This window comes from Scyliorhinus torazame, chromosome 9 (assembly GCF_047496885.1).
Source record: "Scyliorhinus torazame isolate Kashiwa2021f chromosome 9, sScyTor2.1, whole genome shotgun sequence".
NCBI classification, from domain to species: Eukaryota; Metazoa; Chordata; class Chondrichthyes; order Carcharhiniformes; family Scyliorhinidae; genus Scyliorhinus; species Scyliorhinus torazame.
The window spans coordinates 198,767,267-198,788,323 of NC_092715.1; the positions used below are offsets into that span (position 1 = coordinate 198,767,267).

A 21,057-nucleotide genomic window follows, 5' to 3' on the forward strand; every position below is an offset into this window, starting at 1 on the left:
CTCTATATAATTGAAGTCTATACCATTAATCAGTGAACAATTTCTTGTCCTGCAGTACAGTCTAATTCTACAGGACTAAGCTTAAAAAGTATTTTCCTTTCTTCTCCCTGCTGACTGTTTGCTCAGAGCAAATACTCGCCAGAAGCTGGAGGGGGCAAAAATTAAATAAGTATAACCTTGTTCACAGAGATGTGGAGCAGATAGCTGTCAATCTTGTGATTGTAATTCTCAGTAAAATGAATGTACACAGAACTTCTTTATGGAAGCCTGAAGTTTGGTGTTAACAAAAAAGTGGAGGAAAATAAAGACTGAGGACAGGGGTGAGAAAGTAGAAATCAGAAAATTATCAGGTTCAGTCTTTATTTAATCTGTTAGCTGGTCTCAGTTGGAGCAATGGTGGAGAATGAATGTTGCATCAATGCCCCTCGGCTAGGAAAGAGGAAACTCAGGTCAGGTTCATTACGCTGACAGCTACCAAGTAACCAACCCCTGGTGTGACGTGTACATATGACTGTAGGATAAAGAAAATATCAGATGTGGCTGAAGGGGCTTCCCAATTGCCAATATTTGTTCTCGAACCTTGCTCACAAAGAAATTAGACTTTGTAAGGTAGTCATTTCTCATGAGACATTTACTTAACATGAATAGCTACCTTCAGAAGAAGAGGGGAGAAAATTAAAAGGGAACAAGTTTAATATTTGGGAACAAGCTAGTTACCAAACGCTATGAAGTTTGGTTTCATTTAATTTCTCGTGACATAGTCAATACAAAAGCCTTTAGCAATGACGACAAGTTGTTATTTCTATCCAGTAGGTGGTGCAAGCTGTACTTCACAAATTAGCTCAAGCCACTCATGCTTTAGTGGTGTTCCATACAAATTCAAAAACTTGTTAAAGTGGCCATTTTTTAATATAAGTATTTCTCTTCTGTCTGTTCTCTCTTTCCCCCCCCCCCCCCCCCAATTCTTGAAGGGGTGGACTCATTTCTGTAGTATTATGCTTGGCTTTCCTCGGCATCATGCTCACTGACCATTATTAATTCACTTGAGCCAGCAAAGTTGAGTGTCCCCAGGCTTTTTGACCAGGAAAGGTTTCATAGCTGAGCCCAGTCCTGCCCTCACCCAACGTCCACCCAAAAGTGGGGATCAGGGTAGAATGCTCAGGGGCAAGAGCAGTGCAATTTTATTACCACCCTCTCTGTACCCACTGCTACTGTATTATGGAAATTTAAAATCACATTGCAATATTTATATTCTAGTTACTGTAATACTTAAATTAAAGCCACCAACTCTGATTGGATCTATTCCTGGAGATCTCATCCTGCAGCCAACCACCCTGCCCAGTCAAACAGCCTTTGTTCCCATCTATAATATTTTTATAACTAGTAAATGGAAGTGTTCCAAGGAAAAGGAAACAATAATGTACAGATGTTTTGATATTTCTGATGGTCCCATATGATTTTTTTCTCCTGGATTACATGGAACAGTGTCTGGGAGATTAAACATTAATTCCTGGAAACTCCACAAAAAAGGCAATCGTGGAGGGTTGGCAACCTTATATACATGGAGACGTTTGAAACCATTTTTGTTTCTATAAATAACTCGATTGTATTTGTAAATGTCTTGAATAACCTTTGTAATTCTAGGTGGTACCGTGTATTGGTGAAAGGAATTCTTACAAATGGTTTGGTGTCTGTGTATCAATTGGATTATGGTCGACATGAACTAGTGAGCTGCAGGAAGGTTCAGACACTGGTACAGCAATTCCGTCAGTTGCCTTTCCAAGCCATTACAGCACAATTAGCAGGTGAGTTAACCAAGGATACATCTAACAATAGTAGAATGGCTGTCATATAATGCTGCAAACAAGTAGATTATTTTGGCAAGATGTAATGAGTAGTGTGCCACAGGGATCAGTGCTGGGGCTTCAACATTTTACAATTTATATAAATGACTTGGATGAAGGGACCAAAATTATAGTTGCTACATTTGCTGATGACACAAGATAGGTAGGAAAGTGGACTCTGAAGAGGACACAAGGAGGCTACAAAGGGACATAGATAGGTTAAGTGAGTGGGCAAAGATCTGGCAAATGGAGTATATTGTGGGAAATGTGAAATTCTCCATTTCAGCAGGAAGAATAAAAAAGCATATCATCAAAATGGTGAGAGATTGCAGAGCTCTGGGGTTCAGAGGGATCTGAGTGTCCTAGCGCATGAATCACAAAAGGCTTGTAGGCAAGTAATTAGGAAATCTAATAGAAAGTTAGAATTTATTGCAAGGGGAATTAAATACAACAGTCGGGAGGTTATGTGCGACAGTTATACAGGGCATTGGTGAGATCACATTTGGAGTATTGTGCACAGTATTATTAAAAGAAGGATGTAAATGCTTTGAAAACAGTTCAGAGAAGGCTTACTAGACTAATACCTGGAATGGGTGGGTTGGCTTATGAGGAAAAGTTGGGCTAGCTTTGTATATTTTAGGGTTTAGAAGAGTAAGCGTAGACTTAATTGAAACTTACAAGATCTTGAGATGTCTTGACAGGGTGATGTGGAGAGGATGGGGCGATTTTGAGCCGTATGCGCGATTGATAACGTGCGCAAGATCCATAGAGAATTGGAAAATGCTAATTTTGCCGGCGGGAACCTCATTTAATACATTAACATGTTATTAGCATGGACTCACTCCGGGACATTCCATCCCTCCCTGAACAACTTTATGAAAAATGTGCACCTGGAGACCTCGCCTCCAAAGAGGATAACTGAGATGAGCGCTTGGGTCACCCTCACCTTGGTGCCAAAAAAGTTCAACTCTGGGTGGGTAGGGGGGGGAGGAAAGAGAGCGGGGGGTGGCGAAGTGTGTTCAGTATTGCCATCTTGGGGCTTGGAGGGGTGGGGGTTGGATCGCTCACAGGCCTTACCCTCCCTTCATGTCAGTGTGCACCTAGGTTTAGAGGAGTCTGGCGGATGGTATACAAACAGCGCGTCCTGTACGTTCCTTGCTGGGCTTGTGTTGATATTCCCAGTAAGGGAGTGCTCTTCCAGCGTGAGAGCTGGAATGTAATTGGGAGGAGATGACTACAGAGGATCAGCACTGGGTGCGACGGTGTGGTTCTTGGATATGGGCCCTTGAGATTCCAGGCCGCAAGGGTAGAGTGGAGGACTCAAGAAACGGGTCTTGAAGATCGTCTCAATCGGGGGAAGATGACTACTGTGAGATTTGAACCCCACCCTCAGGCAGCAGAGGACAAAGTGGATAAGCTGCATGGAAGGTCAAGCCCACTGGTCATAGAGATTTGACTGTCCCGGATTATTGTCAAGGTCGAAGGTTATTACAGATGGATGGATGGTTCAACCTGCAGATCTTGTGAGCTTGTGGAATGAGGGTGCCTTTTAAGGATAAGGTTGACATGCTAATTGCAATCTTCACACAAGGCAACTGTGCCTTGCCTGCCACAAAAGGAAGCCAGTTGCCTGATCAGTTACCTGATCCTTCCTTGACGAGTCAATTGGGCTCATTAAGTCAGCACAATCGGGCATCCGGTGAGGCTCTACCCATTGGGTGGAATCCAGCCCTAATCATAATCACTGTCAGCCTCTGGCTCCTCCTCCCCCCCCCCCCCCCCCCCCCCCCCCCATCCCCCCTTCCCAGAATCTGTAGCTCCTCACCGATCGAGGTGAACTAGTCACTCTGCTGCGACAATGCCTCCTCCACCCCCTTCAACACCTCCTTGCTCCTGCACCTCTTGTCGATGTCCTTTATCGGGGCGTGAGTTTCATCTACCCATCCTTGAGCGAGGTCATCATCTCTTTCCGATGCATGTCGAAATGCTTGGAGTACAGCCGCTCAAACTCCCCCGACACCACTTCAGTTAGTTTTTCTACCGTAATGAGAGCAGCGAACTAGCACCCGCCATCTTTCCTCCTGTTGGACTCTCAGCCACACTCGCCGACAGACTTCTACTCGACCCTTTCCTCCCCTGATTCTTCTTCTGGAACTTCAACATTCCACAACCTCCTCAGACCTTCCAACACTTAATCATTCAAAACAATCCCCCAAAACTGGGCATAAAGGGCCAAAAAAGCAGGAGCCATTCAACGTGTAACATGTCGCCAGCCAAAGTGTCCAGGTTTACTTTTTATTTTAAAGACTTTAAAAATTGCTTGAAGTTCACTCCTGGTTAATGGCATATGAACCCTAAGATGAGATGCCTTTATCATTCCTAGATTTCATTACCCGTTTTGCCAACTGATTCATTTTTTGACTCATTTTGATAAATTCTGTCGTTTATAAGTACCACAACGGATATTTGGAAGGGACTGGTAGTGACGAGTTTAAAAATTGCATTTGCTATATTTTTCCATAACAGCTAAATTTACAGATTTCAAATGCAAGAGCATTTTTGTTATATTGATACTTTGATGGTTACATTGGTACACTGAAATTCAGGGTGCAAATAAATGGACAAAAGTCATTCTGAACTTCTGCTGGACAGGCTCAAGCTATTAACCATAGCATTGTACAGTACAAGGGAGCACATTTGGTCATAAGAGTTGCCGGCTCTTTGAAAAAGTTATCCAATTAGTCCTACTTCCATGCTCTCCCATAGGCTTGCAATTTTCTTTTTCCAAGATGTATGAAATTCCCTTTGAAAGTTGCTACTAAATCTGCTTCCACTACCTTTACAGGCAATGCCTTGTTGTCACAGCTCCTCTGCAGGGCCTCAAAGCTCACCCACTTGTGAATTTTCCCAATGAATGTCTACATGACTTTGCCATTGTGATGAAAGCTGGCCATGAAGCACAGTGATAGACTCTCAGTGCTAACTCTCTAAAATCATTGAATAGTTCCATCACAGGAAGCTATTCAGCCAGTTGTGTCCATGCTGGCTCCCTGCAAGAGCAGTTTAGCCGCTTCCACTGCCCAAAGCTTTTGCTATAGTCCTTCAAATCTTTTCTCTTCAGGTATTTATACAATTCCATTCTGAAAGCTCCAATTTCATGTGCCTCCACCACATTGTCTGGCTGTTCCAAATCCTAACCACTTGCTACGTTAAAAGAAAGTTTTTCCTCCCATCATCATTGCTACTTTTAAATTACCTTTAAATCTGTGATTATAGATCAGTAAACCTAACATCGGTAGTGGGGAAAATGCTTGAATCCATTATCAAGGACTTTATAGCGGAACATTTAGAAAGCAGTGACAGGATCAGTCAGAGTCAGCATGGATTTATGAAGGGAAAATCATGCTTGACAAATCTGTTGGAATTCTTTGAAGAGGTAACCAGTACAGCCGACAAGGGGGAGCCAGTCAATGTGGTATATTTGGACTTTCAGAAGGCGTTTGACAAAGTCACACACAAGAGATTATTATGCAAAATTAAAGCGCATGGGATTGGGGGAATTGTATTGAGGTGGATAGAAAACTGATTGGCAGAGAGGAAACAAAGAGTAGGGATTAATGGGTCCTTTTCAAATTGGCAGGCAGTAACCAGTGGGGTACCACAGAGATTGGTGCTGGGACCCCAGCTATTCACAATATATATTAATGATTTGGATGAGGGAACAAAATGTAACATCTCAAAATTTGCAGATGATATCAAATTAGGTGGGAGGGTGAATTGTGACAAGGATGCAGGGATCCTACAGCAAGATCGGGACAGGTTGGGCGAGTGGGCAAACCAATGGCAGATGCTGTATAATTTGGATAAGTGTGAGGTTATTCATTTCGGAAGCAAAAACAGGAAGGCAGATTACTACCTGAATGGTTGTAAATTGGTAGAGGGGAGTGTGCAGCGGGACCTGGGTGTCCTTGTGCACCATTCGCTGAAGGTAAGCATGCAGGTGCAGCAGGCGGTAAAGAAGGCTAATGGTATGTTGGCCTTCATTGCAAGAGGTTTCGAGTATAGAAGCAGGGATGTGTTGCTGCAATTATACAGTGCTTTGGTGAGGCCACACCTGGAGTATTGTGTGCAGTTTTGGTCTCCTTCTCTGAGGAAGGATGTTCTTGCTCTCGAGGGAGTGCAGCGAAGGTTTACCAGACTGATTCCAGGGATGGCGGGACTGTCATATGAGGAGAGATTGACTAGGTTGGGATTGTTCTTGCTGGAGTTCAGAAGAATGAGGGGGGATCTCATGGAGACTTTTAACATTCTAACAGGACTAGACCGGGTAGATGCAGGGAAGATGTTACCAATGATGGGTGTGTCCAGAACCACGGGTCACAGCTTGAGGTTTCAGGGTAGACCATTTCTGACAGAGATGAGGAGACATTTCTTCACCCAAAGAGTGGTGAGCTTGTGGAATTCATTACCAGAGGAAGTAGTTGATGCTAAAACTTTGAATATGTTCAAGAGGCGGTTGGATATAGCACTTGGGGAGAATGGGATCAAAGGCTATGGGGAGAAAGCAGGATTAGGCTTTTGAGTTGGATGATCACCCATGATCGTGATGAATGGCAGAGCAGGCTCGAAGGGCCAAAAGGCCTCCTGCTCCTATCGTCTATTGCTCTGAGTTTTTTGATGAGATAACAATTAAGTTAGTTGACGTAATTTATCAAAAACAAGTCCGTGCTGGCTTCCCCTAATTGAATCTGTACTTGTCCAAGTGACTGTTAAATTTGTCTTAGACTATCATCTCTAAAAGCTTTCCCACCACTGAGGTTAAACTGACTGGCCCATAGTTGCTCCTCTTCCACTGGTTTTTGGCAGCATCTTCCTTCAAAGACAGGTGCAAAATACTCATTTAATACTTCAGCCATGCCCTCTGAATCCATGGATAGATCCCCTTTTTGGTCTGTAGTCAGCCCTTTTTACTGCCCTTTTACTACATATGCTGATAGTAGACTTTTGGATTCCATTTGTGAACTACCAATCTCTTCTCAAACTCTTTGCTGCTCCGGTTTTCTTTTCCTCTTCGAGATTTTTATATCCAGCCTGGTTCTACTTGAATTCTTCAACCTGAAATCTGCCATGTGTACCCTTTTTTTTCTACTTCATCTTGTTCCTTATCTCTTTTGTCATCTAAGCTTTAGTTGCCCCACCTTTCCCTCGCTTGGGAATTAACTTCCACTAAATGAACTTCCACTGTATTTGTCCAACCACTTTTTAAAGGTAGCCCAATATTAAGAACATAAGAACTAGGAGCAGGAGTAGGCCATCTGGCCCCTCGGGCCTGCTCCACCATTCAATGAGATCATGGCTGATCTTTTGTCGACTCAGCTCCACTTTCCGGCCCGAACACCATAACCCTTAATCCCTTTATTCTTCAAAAAACTATCTATCTTTATCCTAAAAATATTTAATGAAGGAGCCTCTACTGCTTCACTGGGCAAGGAATTCCATAGATTCACAACCCTTTGGGTGCAAAAGTTCCTCCTAAGCTCAGTCCTAAATCTACTTCCCCTTATTTTGAGGCTATGCCCCCTAGTTCTGCTTTCACCCGCCAGTGGAAACAACATGCCCGCATCTATTCTATCTATTCCCTTCATAATATATGTTTCCATAAGATCCTCCGCATCCTTCTAAATTCCAACGAGTACAGTCCCAGTCTACTCAACCTCTCCTCGTAATCCAACCCCTTCAGCTCTGGGATTAACCGAGTGAATCTCCTCTACCCACCCTCCAGCGCCAGTACGTCCTTTCTCAGGTAAGGAGACCAAAACTGAACACAATACTCCAGATGTGGCCTAACACCTTATACAATTGCAGCATAACCTCCCTAACCTTAAACTCCATCCCTCTAGCAATGAAGGACAAAACTCCATTTGCCGCCTTAATCACCTGTTGCACCTGTCAACCAACTTTTTGCGACTCATGCACTAGCACACCCAGGTCTCTCTGCACAGCAGCATGTTTTAATATTTTGTCATTTAAATAATAATCCCTTTTGCTGTTATTCCGACCAAAATGGAGAACCTCACATTTGTCAACATTGTATTCCCTCTGCCAAACCCTAGCCCATTCACTTAACCTATCTAAATCCCTCTGCAGACTTCCGGTACCTTTGCACTTTTTGCTTTACCACTCATCATAGTGTCGTCTGCAAACTTGGACACATTGCCCTTGGTCCCCAACTCCAAATCATCTATGTAAATTATGAACAATTGTGGGCCCAACACTGATCCCTGACACCACTAGCTACTGATTGCCAACCAGAGAAACACCCATTAATCCCCGCTCTTTGCTTTCTATTAATTTTTTTTTAAAATATATTTTATTGAAAATTTTTGGCCAACCATCACAGTACATTATGTATCCTTTACACAGTAATATAACAGTATAAATAACAATGGCCTGTTTTATAAACAAAAAATAAATAATATCTAACAAAAAACGAAAACTAACTCTAAATGGCAACTGCCTTGTCTCAGATAAACACTCTCCAAAAATATGATTTGACAGTCCAATATACAATTAACTATGGCAACAGCCTATACATATTATACATATATATTAACGGACCTGAGAGTCCTTCTGGTCCCCCCCCCGGGCTGCTGCTGCTGCCTTCTTCTTTTCCATTCCCTCTATCTTTCTGTGAGGTATTCGACGAACGGTTGCCACTGCCTGGTGAACCCTTGAGCCGATCCCCTTAGGACGAACTTAATCCGTTCCAGCTTTATAAACCCTGCCATGTCATTTATCCAGGTCTCCACACCCGGGGGCTTGGCTTCCTTCCACATCAACAGTATCCTGCGCCAGGCTACTAGGGACGCAAAGGCCAAAACATCAGCCTCTCTCGCCTCCTGCACTCCCGGCTCTTCTGCAACCCCAAATATAGCCAACCCCCAGCTTGGTTCGACCCGGACCCCCACTACTTTCGAAAGCACCTTTGTCACCCCCACCCAAAACCCCTGTAGTGCCGGACATGACCAGAACATGTGGGTGTGATTTGCTGGGCTTCTCGAGCATCTCGCACACCTATCTTCCACCCCAAAAAATTTACTGAGCCGTGCTCCAGTCATATGCGCCCTGTGTAACACCTTAAATTGTATCAGGCTTAGCCTGGCACACGAGGACGATGAGTTTACCCTACTTAGGGCATCCGCCCACAGCCCCTCCTCAATCTCCTCCCCCAGCTCTTCTTCCCATTTCCCTTTCAGCTCATCTACCATAATCTCCCCCTCGTCCCTCATTTCCCTATATATATCTGACACCTTACCGTCCCCCAACCATGTCTTTGAGATCACTCAGTCCTGCACCTCCTGCGTCGGGAGCTGCGGGAATTCCCTCACCTGTTGCCTCGCAAAAGCCCTTAGTTGCATATACCGGAATGCATTCCCTTGGGGCAACCCATATTTCTCGGTCAGCGCTCCCAGACTTGCAAACTTCTCATCCACAAACAGATCTTTCAATTGTGTTACTCCTGCTCTTTGCCATATTCCAAATCCCCCATCCATTCTCCCCGGGGCAAACCTATGATTATTTCTTATCGGGGACCCCACCAAGGCTCCCGTCTTTCCCCTATGCCGTCTCCACTGTCCCCAAATTTTCAAAGTAGCCACCACCACCGGGCTTGTGGTGTATTTCTTCGGTGAGAACGGCAATGGGGCCGTCACCATAGCTTGTAGGCTAGTCCCCCTACAGGACGCCCTCTCCAGTCTCTTCCACGCCGCACCCTCCTCTTCTCCCATCCACTTACTCACCATTGAGATATTGGCGGCCCAGTAGTACTCACTTAGGCTCGGTAGTGCCAGCCCCCCCCTATCCCTACTACGCTGTAAAAATCCCTTCCTCGCTCTCGGGGTCTTCCCGGCCCACACAAAACTCATGATACTCTTTTCAATACTTTTGAAAAAAGCCTTCGTGATCACCACCGGGAGGCACTGAAACACAAAGAGGAATCTCGGGAGGACTACCATTTTAACCGCCTGCACCCTCCCTGCCAATGACAGGGACACCATGTCCCATCTCTTGAAGTCCTCCTCCATTTGTTCCACCAACCGCGTTAAATTTAACCTATGCAATGTACCCCAATTCTTGGCTATCTGGATCCCCAAGTAACGAAAGTCCCTCGTTACCTTCCTCAACGGTAAATCCTCTATTTCTCTGCTCTGCTCCCCTGGATGCACCACAAACAACTCACTTTTCCCCATGTTCAGTTTATATCCTGAAAATTCTCCAAACTCCCGAAGTGTCCGCATTATCTCTGGCATCCCCTCCGCCGGGTCCGCTACATATAACAACAAATCATCCGCATACAGAGATATCCGGTGTTCTTCTCCTCCTCTGAATACTCCCCTCCACTTCCTGGAACCCCTCAATGCTATTGCCAGGGGCTCAATCGCCAGTGCAAACAATAATGGGGACAGAGGGCATCCCTGCCTTGTCCCTCTATGGAGCCGAAAGTATGCAGATCCCCATCCATTCGTGACCACACTCGCCATCGGGGCCCTATACAATAGCTGCACCCATCTAACATACCCCTCTCCAAAACCAAATCTCCTCAGCACCTCCCACAAATAATCCCACTCCACTCTATCAAATGCTTTCTCGGCATCCATCACCACCACTATCTCCGCTTCCCCCTCTGGTGGGGGCTTCATCATTACCCCTAGCAGCCTCCGTATATTCGTATTCAGCGGTCTCCCCTTCACAAACCCAGTTTGGTCCTCGTGGACCACCCCCGGGACACAGTCCTCGATCCTCATTGCCATTACCTTGGCCAGATTCTTAGCGTCTACATTTAGGAGGGAAATAGGTCTATAGGACCCGCATTGCAGCGGGTCCTTTTCCTTCTTTAGGAGAAGCGACATCGTTGCCTCAGACATAGTCGGGGGCAGCTGCCCCTTTCCTTTGCCTCATTAAAGGTCCTCATCAGTAGCGGGGCGAGCAAGTCCACATATTTCCTATAAAATTCAACTGGAAATCCATCCGGTCCCGGAGCCTTCCCCGCCTGCATGCTCCTAATTCCTTTCACTACTTCCTCTATTTCGATCTGTGCTCCCAGTCCCACCCTCTCCTGCTCCTCCACCTTGGGAAATTCCAGCTGGTCCAGAAAGCCCATCATTCTCTCCCTCCCACCCGGGGGTTGAGCTTCGTATAATCTTTTATAAAATGCCTTGAACACTCCATTCACTCTCTCCGCTCCCCGCTCCATCTCTCCTTCCTCATCCCTCACTCCCCCTATTTCCCTCGCTGCTCCCCTTTTCCTCAATTGGTGGGCCAGTAACCTGCTCGCCTTCTCCCCATATTCGTACTGTACACCCTGTGCCTTCCTCCCCTGTGCCTCTGCAGTACCCGTTGTCAGCAAGTCAAATTCTACGTGTAGCCTTTGCCTCTCCCTGTACAGTCCCTCCTCTGGTGCCTCCGCATATTGCCTGTCCACCCTCAGAACTTCTTGCAGCAACCACTCCCGTTCCCTACTCTCCTGCTTTCCTTTATGTGCCCTTATTGATATCAGCTCCCCTCTAACCACTGCCTTCAGCGCCTCCCAGACCACTCCCACCTGGACCTCCCCATTATCATTGAGTTCCAAGTACTTTTCAATGCACCCCCTCACCCTTAGACACACCCCCTCATCTGCCATTAGTCTCATGTCCATTCTCCAGGATGGGCGCCCTTCTGTTTCCTCCCCTATCTCCAAGTCCACCCAGTGTGGAGCGTGATCCAAAATGGCTATAGCCGTATACTCCGTTCCCCTCACCTTCGGGATCAACGCCCTTCCCAAAACGAAAAAGTCTATTAGCGAATAGACTTTGTGCACATAGGAGAAAAACGAAAACTCCTTACTCCTAGGTCTGCTAAATCTCCACTGGTCTACTCCTCCCATCTGCTCCATAAAATCTTTAAGCACCTTGGCTGCTGCCGGCCTCCTTCCAATCCTGGACCTCGACCTGTCCAGCCCTGGTTCCAACACCGTATTGAAATCTCCCCCCATTACCAACTTTCCCACCTCTAGGTCCGGGATGCGTCCTAGCATACGCCTCATAAAATTGGCATCATCCCAGTTCGGGGCATATACGTTTACCAAAACCACCGTCTCCCCCTGTAATTTGCCACTCACCATCACGTATCTGCCCCCGCTATCCGCCACTATAGTCTTTGCCTCAAACATTACCCGCTTCCCCACTAATATAGCCACCCCCCTGTTTTTCGCATCTAGCCCCGAATGAAACACCTGCCCCACCCATCCTTTGCGTAGTCTAACCTGGTCTATCAGTTTCAAATGCATCTCCTGTAACATAACCACGTCTGCCTTAAATTTCTTAAGGTGTGTGAGTACCCTTGCCCTTTTTATCGGCTCGTTCAGCCCTCTCACATTCCACGTGATCAGCCGGGTTGGGGGGCTTTTTACCCCCCCCCCCTTGTTGATTAGCCATCCCCAATTTCCAGCTCCTCCCCCGGTTCCCACGCAGCTGTGTCCCCCCCAGGCGGTGCCCCCCACCCCACCCCACCCCATACCAGCTCCCCCCTCTCCCCAGCAGCAGCAACCCAATAATTCCCCCCCCCCCCCCCGCTAGATCCCCCACTAGCGTAGTTACACCCCCCATGTTGCTCCCAGAAGTCAGCACACTCTGGCTGACCTCGGCTTCCCCCCGTGACCTCGGCTCGCACCGTGCGACGCCCCCTGCTTCCCTATTCCCGCCATGATTATCATAGCGCGGGAACCAAGCCCGCGCTTCCCCCTTGGCCCCGCCCCCAATGGCCAACGCCCCATCTCCTCCACCTCCTTTCCTCCCCCCACCACCACCTGTGGAAGAGAGAAAAGTTACCACATCGCAGGATTAATAACATAAAACTCCTCTATCCCCCCTTTTTACCCCCCTCTTCGCCCCCCCATACTCGCCCCACCACTTTGTTTCAAACGTTCTTTTTAATAACCCGATCATTCCAATTTTTCTTCCACGATAAAAGTCCACGCCTCATCCGCCGTCTCAAAGTAGTGGTGCCTCCCTTGGTATGTGACCCACAGTCTTGCCGGTTGCAGCATCCCGAATTTTATCTTCTTTTTGTGAAGCACCGCCTTGGCCCGATTAAAGCTCGCCCTCCTTCTCGCCACCTCCGCACTCCAGTCTTGGTATACGCGGATCACCGCGTTCTCCCACTTACTGCTCCGAGTTTTTTTTGCCCATCTAAGGACCATCTCTCTGTCCTTAAAACGGAGGAATCTCACCACTATGGCTCTAGGAATTTCTCCTGCTCTCGGTCCTCGCGCCATCACTCGGTATGCTCCCTCCACCTCCAGCGGGCCCGCCGGGGCCTCCGCTCCCATTAACGAGTGCAGCATCGTGCTCACATATGCCCTGACGTCCGCTCCCTCCGCACCTTCAGGAAGACCAAGAATCCTTAAGTTATTCCTCCTCGCGTTGTTCTCCAGCACCTCCAGTCTTTCCACACATCGTTTATGGTGTGCCTCGTGCATCTCCGTCTTCACCACCAGGCCCTGTATGTCGTCCTCATTCTCGGCAGCCTTTGCCTTCACGACCCGAAGCTCCCGCTCCTGGGTCTTTTGCTCATCCTTTAGCCCTTCGATCGCCTGTAATATCGGGGCCAACAGCTCTTTCTTCATTTCCTTTTTAAGTTCTTCCACACAGCATTTCAAGAACTCTTGTTGTTCAGGGCCCCATGTTAAACTGCCACCTTCCGATGCCAACTTGGTTTTTGCTTGCCTTCCTTGCCGCTGCTCTAAGGGATCCACTGCAATCCGGCCACTTTCCCCTCCTTTTTCCATCCGTATCCAGGGGGAATTCCCTTCTGGTTTACCGCACAGCGTTTTTAGCCGTTAAAATTGCCGTTGGGGCTCCTATTAAGAGCCCAAAAGTCCGTTCCACCGGGAGCTGCCGAAACGTGCGACTTAGCTGGTCATCGCCGCACCCGGAAGTCTGCTTTCTATTAATTAACCAATCCTCTATACATGCTACTACTTTACCCTTAATGCCATGCATCTTTATCTTATGCAGCAACCTTTTGTGTGGTACCTTGTCAAAAGCTTTCTGGCTATCCAGATATACCACATCCATTGGCTCCCCGTTATCTACTGCACTGGTAATGTCCTCAAAAAATTCCACTAAATTAGTTAGGCACGACCTGCCCTTTATGAACCCATGCTGCGTCTGCCCAATGGGACAATTTCCATCCAGATGCCTCGCTATTTCTTCCTTGATGATAGATTCCAGCATCTTCCCTACTACCGAAGTTAAGCTAACTGGCCTATAATTACCCGCTTTCTGCCTACCTCCTTTTTTAAACAGTGGTGTCACGTTTGCTAATTTTCAATCCGCTGGGACCACCCCAAAGTCTAGTGAATTTTGGTAAATTATCACTAGTGCATTTGCAGTTTCCCAAGCCATCTCTTTTAGCACTCTGGGATGCATTCCATCAGGGCCAGGAGACTTGCCTACCTTTAGCCCCATTAGCTTGCCCATCACTACCTCCTTAACAATAACAATCATTTCAAGGTCCTCACCTGTCATAGCCTCATTTCCATCAGTCACTGGCATGTTATTTGTGTCTTCCACTGTGAAGACCGACCCAAAAAACCTGTTCAGTTCCTCAGCCATTTCCTCATCTCTCCCATTATTAAATCTCGCTTCTCATCCTCCAAAGGACCAATATTTACCATAGCCACTCTTTTTTGTTTCATATATTTGTAGAAACTTTTACTATCTGTTTTTATATTCTGAGCAAGTTTACTCTCAATCTATCTTACTCTTCTTTATAGCTTTTTTAGTAGCTTTCTGTTGCCCCCTAAAGATTTCCCAATCCTCTAGTCTCCCACTAACCTTTGCCGCTTTGTATGCTTTTTCCTTCAATTTGTTACTCTCCCTTATTTCCTGAGATATTCACGGTCGATTTTCCCTCTTTCTACCATCCTTCCTTTTTGTTGGTATAAACCTTTGCTGAGCACTATGAAAAATTGCTTGGAAGGTTCTCCACTGTTTCTCAACTGTTTCACCATAAAGTCTTTGCTCCCAGTCTACCTTAGCTAGCTCTTCTCTCATCCCATTGTAATCTCCTTTGTTTAAGCAGAAAACACTAGTGTTTGATTTTACCTTCTCACCCTCAATCTGTATTTTAAATTCCACCATATTGTGATCGCTCCTTCCGAGAGGATCCCTAACTATGAGATCATTAATCAATCCTGTCTCATTACACAGGACCAGATCTAGGACCGCTTGTTCCCTCGTAGGTTCCATTACATACTGTTCTAGGAAACTATCGCGGATACATTCTATAAACTCCTCCTCAACGCAATCGACATATAGATTAAAATCCCCCATGATAACTGCTGTACCATCTCTACATGCACCGGTTATTTCTTTGTTTATTGCCTGCCCCATCATAATGTTACTATTTGGTGGCCTATAAACTACTCCTATCAGTGACTTTTTCGCCTTACTATTCCTGATTTCCACCCAAATGGATTCAACCTTATCTTCCATAGCACCGATGTCACCCCTTACTGTTGCCCGGATGTCATCCTTAAATAACAGAGCTACACCACCTCCCTTACCATCCACTCTGTCCTTCCGTATAGTTTGATACCCGTGGATATTTAACTCCCAGTCGTGACCATCCTTTAACCATGTTTCGGTAATGGCCACTAAATCATAGTCATTCACGATGATTTGCGCCATCAACTCATTTACCTTATTCCGAAATTACGAGCATTCAGGTAAAGTACACTTATGTTGGCTTTTATATCTCTGTTTTGATCTTAACACCTTGATCAGTAACCTCTCCTAAGTTATTTTTCCTCTTAAGTTTTCTCCTAATTTTCATTGTCATTGAACCCATATCTTCATGTAACAACCTGCCGCGTCGCTTTCCATTTATGTTTTTACTTCCCATTTTATTCCTTTTAGTATTACTGGGCCTATTCACTGAGCTCCCCTCAGTCACTGTACCTTGTACTGTCGCCCTTTTTGATTTTTGACGATGGCTTCTCTGCCTTACACTTTCCCCCTTACTGCCTTTTGTTTCTGTCCCTGTTTTACTACCTTCCGACTTCCTGCATCGGTTCCCATCCCCCTGCCACATTAGTTTAAACACTCCCCAACCGATCTAGCAAATAAGACATCAGTTCCAGTCCTGCCCAGGTGTAACCTGTCCAGTTTGTACAGGTCCCACCTCTCCCAGAACCGGTCCCAATGCCCCAGGAATCTGAAACCCTCCCCCTGACACTATCCCTTCAGCCATGTATTCATCCTATATATCCTGTCATTTCTACTCTGACTAGCACGTGGCACCGGTAGTAATCCTGAGATCACTACCTTTGAGGTCCGATTTCTTAGCTTCCTTCCTAGCTCCCTGTATTCTGCTTTTAGGATCTCACACCTTTTTTTTTTTTTACCTATGTCGTTATACCGATGTGTACCACGACCACTGGCTGTTCACAATTGTGTTACAATTTTATCTGCCAATCTTTGATCCCAATTTATCTTGAACAGATCTATTCTCACCTCACTGAAATTGACCCTCAAATTAAGTATTTTTACTTTAGATTGATCCTTGTCCTTTTTCATGCTTAACTTAAACCTTATACTCTGATCACTGTTCCCGAAAGGTTCCCTGACTGATATTTGACTCAACTCATTCGCAAGAGCCACATCATAGAACTGCCTCCTTCCTCATCAGGCTAGAAGCATACTGATCAAGAAAATTCACTTGAACATACTTCCGAAACTTTTCTTTCTCTCTGCTCTTTACACGACTACAGTTCTAGTCTATATTGAGATAACTGAAGTCCCCAGTTTCCAGTAATCTACAGTTCTTGCATCTCTCAGTAGTTTTCCTGCCGATTTGCTCCTCAATGTGCTGATATGCCTATGGGCTATATCATAGATGGATGTGTGCGACTTCCAACCAGCAGGTGGCGGTGCAGCCACACCATATGGTCTGAAGACCAAGGTCATGTGACCAGTGACTCCCATATAAGGGGAGACACATCCGGCCATCTTGAGAACAAGATTGAGAGGGTAATAAGACATACAGGTGAATGGTCGATGCTAGGTGCAGATGCCAGAGGAGTAATAAGCAGACTCCATGATAACGTGTTCTGTAACAGATTGCTATCTTAGCACACGAGAGTCGCTAAAGATTCTGGTTTGGACAAGTCGAGGTGTTTGGTGGATTCCCTCTTAAGGTATAGAAGACCAAACACAACACTCTATCTTTTCCACTGGGTGGTGGTCTTAACAATACACCCAGTAATGTATTCTTTATTAATTCTAACCAAATAGAATCACTCCTGACCCCTCCAGAACATTCTCCCTCACAAGCACAGCAATCTTATCCCTAATCATTAAAGCTACTCCTCTTCCTTTCCTTCCTCCCTGTATTTCCTGAATACTTTGTAACCAGGAATATTCAGTACCCTGTTCTGCCCTTTTTTGAAATGTTATCATAACAGTATTCTCACGTGACTATCTAGAGCTCATCAACCTTACTAACCAAGCATTGTGTGTTTATATACGTGCATTGTAAGTCTAATGGAGATCTCATTACATTACTTGCTTAGCCTGACCCCACCTAAAACCTTCCTATTTCTCTCTGCTATCTGCTTCCAATTCTTTGTGTACCTTGTTGATGCAGAGTGAGGCCAACAGCACGGGTTCAATTCCGGTAACAGCTGAGGTTATTCATGAAAGCCCGCCTTCTCAACCTTGCCCTTGCCTGATACGCAGATTAAATCACCACCTGTCAGCTCTCCCCCTCAAAGGGGAAAGCAGCCAATGGCCACCTGGGACTATGGTGACTTTATCCTTCCTAGTGTTACCTCCTGATTCCCTTCCCCTGCCAGGTTAGTTTAAACCCTCCCCAATAGCCCTAACATATCACACCACCACAAGGACATTTGGTCTGGTTCTGTAGTTGTAGTCCATCGGGCCTGTTTAGGTCCCACCTTGCTCAAAACTGACCCTAATGTCACAGGAGTCTCAAATCTCCCTGCCTGCATCAACTATCCAACCACTGTTCATCCACTCTATCCTCCCATTTTTACACTTGCTCATATGTGGCACCGGGAGTAACCCTGAGATTATCTTTGAAACTATGATTGCTAATCTGTTTTCTAATTACCTAAGATCTGCTCGCAGGACCTCATCCCTCTTACCTATGTGTTTGGTACCCAAATGGACTATGAGCAACTGGCTATTCAAGCTCCCTTGACTCAGTGGTATACAGCCACTCCGTGATAGCCTTCTTCCTGGCACAGGGAGATGACATACCATCTCCTGGACTCACACCTGCTGCCCCAGAAATACTTGTCTGTTTCCTTTAACTAGAGAATCCTCTATATCTTTCCCAACTCTTCTCCTGCTTCCCTGTACAGCTGAGCCTTCAGAGCTGAATACTGATTGGAGATTTAGATGCACTCAGAGGTCTTCTACACACTCTGCCTGGTTCTCCTTGGCTATTTGGCTGTCATATATTCCCTCTCTGTCTGAAAAGCCTTAAGCTGTGAGGTTACCTCTTCCAGAAATGTGGTATCCACATAGATTTCAGCCTATTCACACTCTGGATTGGGCAATAACCACTTCCAGGTTCAATAGGTTGGCCCTATCAGAGGATGGGAAGATTGTAAAATATTGTGAACATAAAATGTTTCCTATACTTTTTTGGTGTTGTTCTTTTGGAAAAGGAAGTTTTTGTAGAACCAGCAAGAAATTAGTTTATGAAAATAATCTTAACATGAGGAAACAAGTATGTACTGCTTATCCTAAATTTTATCTACAGAAATGTAAGCTTTATTTTTTGCAATGGTTCTGTTAAATTAAGTGGATTTGATATTTGAACTAATTTTTAATGCGTATTTTGCAGGAGTCAAATGTGAACAGTGGTCAGAGGAAGCATCAATAGTTTTCCGTAACCATGTTGAGAGAAAGCCTCTCGTAGCCCAAATACAGACAGTTCATGGGAGTGCATACCCCTGGGATCGAAGAGTGGTGACTTATTTGGTGGACACATCCCTCCCAGACACAGACGTTTGGATACATGATCTGCTGACAGAGTATCTTGTAGAACTGTCAAAAGTATAATCATTGTTTACCGTAACATTTTCAAAGTAACTTTAATTTCTGACCATTAGCAATAACTGAAATGAGAGCACAATACATAATCTAGTTTGCTGTTATTTACAAGGTTTTCAAATAACTTGGGAATGGTATGTTAGTGATGCTATAAGAGTTGAAAGCTTTTGTTTGTGTAAAAAAAAAAAGAACTTAACAGAATGACTTGTTTGTTCACTTACCAATGTTTGGATTACTGTACTGAAGAAATTTGTTTATTGAAAATGTGCGATTGGTTTGCCACTTACCTTTGCCATTGGCCATGTATTGAAGTGAAGGGTTGTGTAGGAATAATAAACTAATTAATCATCCTCCCAGTTATCTGTATACTTATACATAATTGTGGACTGCAGTTCAAATACCACCTACTGATTCACTTCAGTGCTGGAATTTAAGTTTCCAATAATTGAATGAAGAAATATAAATAAACACTAAAACAGGACTACATTGGTCTAAAAAATGAATGCATTGAATAGACACATCAAGGATTCAGTCTTTCAATTACACTGAGATGAAACTGAAACACAACATAACTTGGCTAATTTCTTTTAACTTTGTTCATTTATGTATTGTACAGGTGTGTTCTATTGCAAGTTTTGTCCTATAATTTAGTATTCAATCTGGAGCTGCAACATTACCTCCAATGCATTGGGACACAGCCAATAATGGCCTATTTTTCTCTGTAATTTGAACTGGATGTCTATGCAAATGGGTAATGGAAAATGTCAATCATTAAGAGAGTATTATTATTTGCCTAAATGCTACAAAACTACAGTACAGCCTACTACAGTGCTATTCTGCTGAGGATCCGGGGGGCCTGGGCTATGGCAGGGCTGGATCTGGAAGACTGGGCTGAGGCGGGGCACAAGGCTACGGCAGGGCTGGATCTGGAAGACTGAGCTGCAGAGGGGCTGGATCTGGAAGACTGGTCTGAGGCGGGGCTGGATCCAGGGGACAAGGCTATGGCAGGTCTGGATCTGGAAGACCCAGCTGTGGAGGGGCTGGATCTGGAGGACCACATTGCAGCAGGACTAGATCCGACGAACTGGTCTGTGGTGGGGCTGGAGCCGGGGGACTGGGCTGTGGAGGGACTGGATCCGGGGGACCGGGCTGTGGAGGGACTGGATCCGGGGGACCGGGCTGTGGCGGGGCTGGATACGGGGGGACTGGCCTGCAGCGGGGCTGGGGCTGGGGGAGCGGGCTGGAAACGGGGGACTGGCCTGCAGCAGGACTGGATACAGGGGGACTGGCCTGCAGCAGGGCTGGATCCGGGGGACCGGGCTATGGTGGGGCAGGATCCGGTGGATAGGTGTGGCGGGGCTGGATCCGGGGAACCGGGCTTTGGCAGGGTGGGATCTGGGGGAACGGGATTAGGCAGGACTGGATCCAGGGGGCAGGGCGGGATCCGGGGGACCGGGCTTTGGCAGGGCGGGTTCCGGGGGACCGGGCTTTGGCGGGGCTGGATCTGGGGACCGGGCTGTGGTGGGGCTGTATCTGGGGGACTGGGCTTTGGCAGGGCGGGATCCGGGGGACTGGGCTTTGGCAGGGTGGGATCTGGGGGAACGGGCTTTGATGGGGCTGGATCCGAGGGGACTGGGCTTTGGCAGGGTGGGATCTGGGGGGCGGGGCTGGCTCTGGGGACCGGGCTGTGGTGGGGCTGTATCCGTGGACCGGGCTTTGGCGGGGCTGGATCCGGGGGTCCGGGCTTTGGCGGGGCTGGATCCGGGGGACCGGTCTTTGGTGGGGCTGGATCGGGGGAACCGGGCCTTAGCGGGGCGGGATCCGGGGAACCGGGCCTTAGCGGGGCGGGATCCGGGGGACCTGGCTTTAGCGGGGCTGGATCCGGGGAACCGGGCCTTAGCGGGGCGGGATCCGGGAGACCGGGCTTTGGCGGAGCAGGATCCAGGGGACTGGGCTTTGGCGGGGCGGGATCCGGGGGCCGGTGTTACCACTTTATTATCAAACCACAAGCAGCGAGTATGTTTCTTGTATTGACCAACCAGTACGTTAGTTCAAAAGACAGTTTATTATTAAACACAAGACTTATC

The 21,057-nt window shown here is 46.4% G+C and overlaps 1 protein-coding gene and 1 long non-coding RNA gene across 8 annotated transcripts in view; one reads left to right on the forward strand and one right to left on the reverse strand.

Annotated features, from left to right (window-relative positions):
• LOC140429667 (tudor domain-containing protein 7-like) overlaps positions 1 to 19,320 on the forward strand; it is a 197,622-nt gene extending 178,302 nt beyond the window's left edge. For all 7 annotated transcript variants that reach the window (XM_072516953.1, XM_072516949.1, XM_072516954.1 and 4 more), the window contains 2 exons: positions 1,645 to 1,805; positions 18,762 to 19,320. In XM_072516953.1, coding sequence (XP_072373054.1) covers positions 1,645 to 1,805; positions 18,762 to 18,979 — 379 coding nt within the window. In that variant the 3' untranslated portion in view covers positions 18,980 to 19,320. The remainder of the gene's footprint in view (positions 1 to 1,644; positions 1,806 to 18,761) is intronic.
• The window catches only part of LOC140429670 (uncharacterized), a 178,260-nt gene that overhangs the window by 10,497 nt on the left and 146,706 nt on the right, over positions 1 to 21,057 (reverse strand). The window lies entirely within an intron of this gene.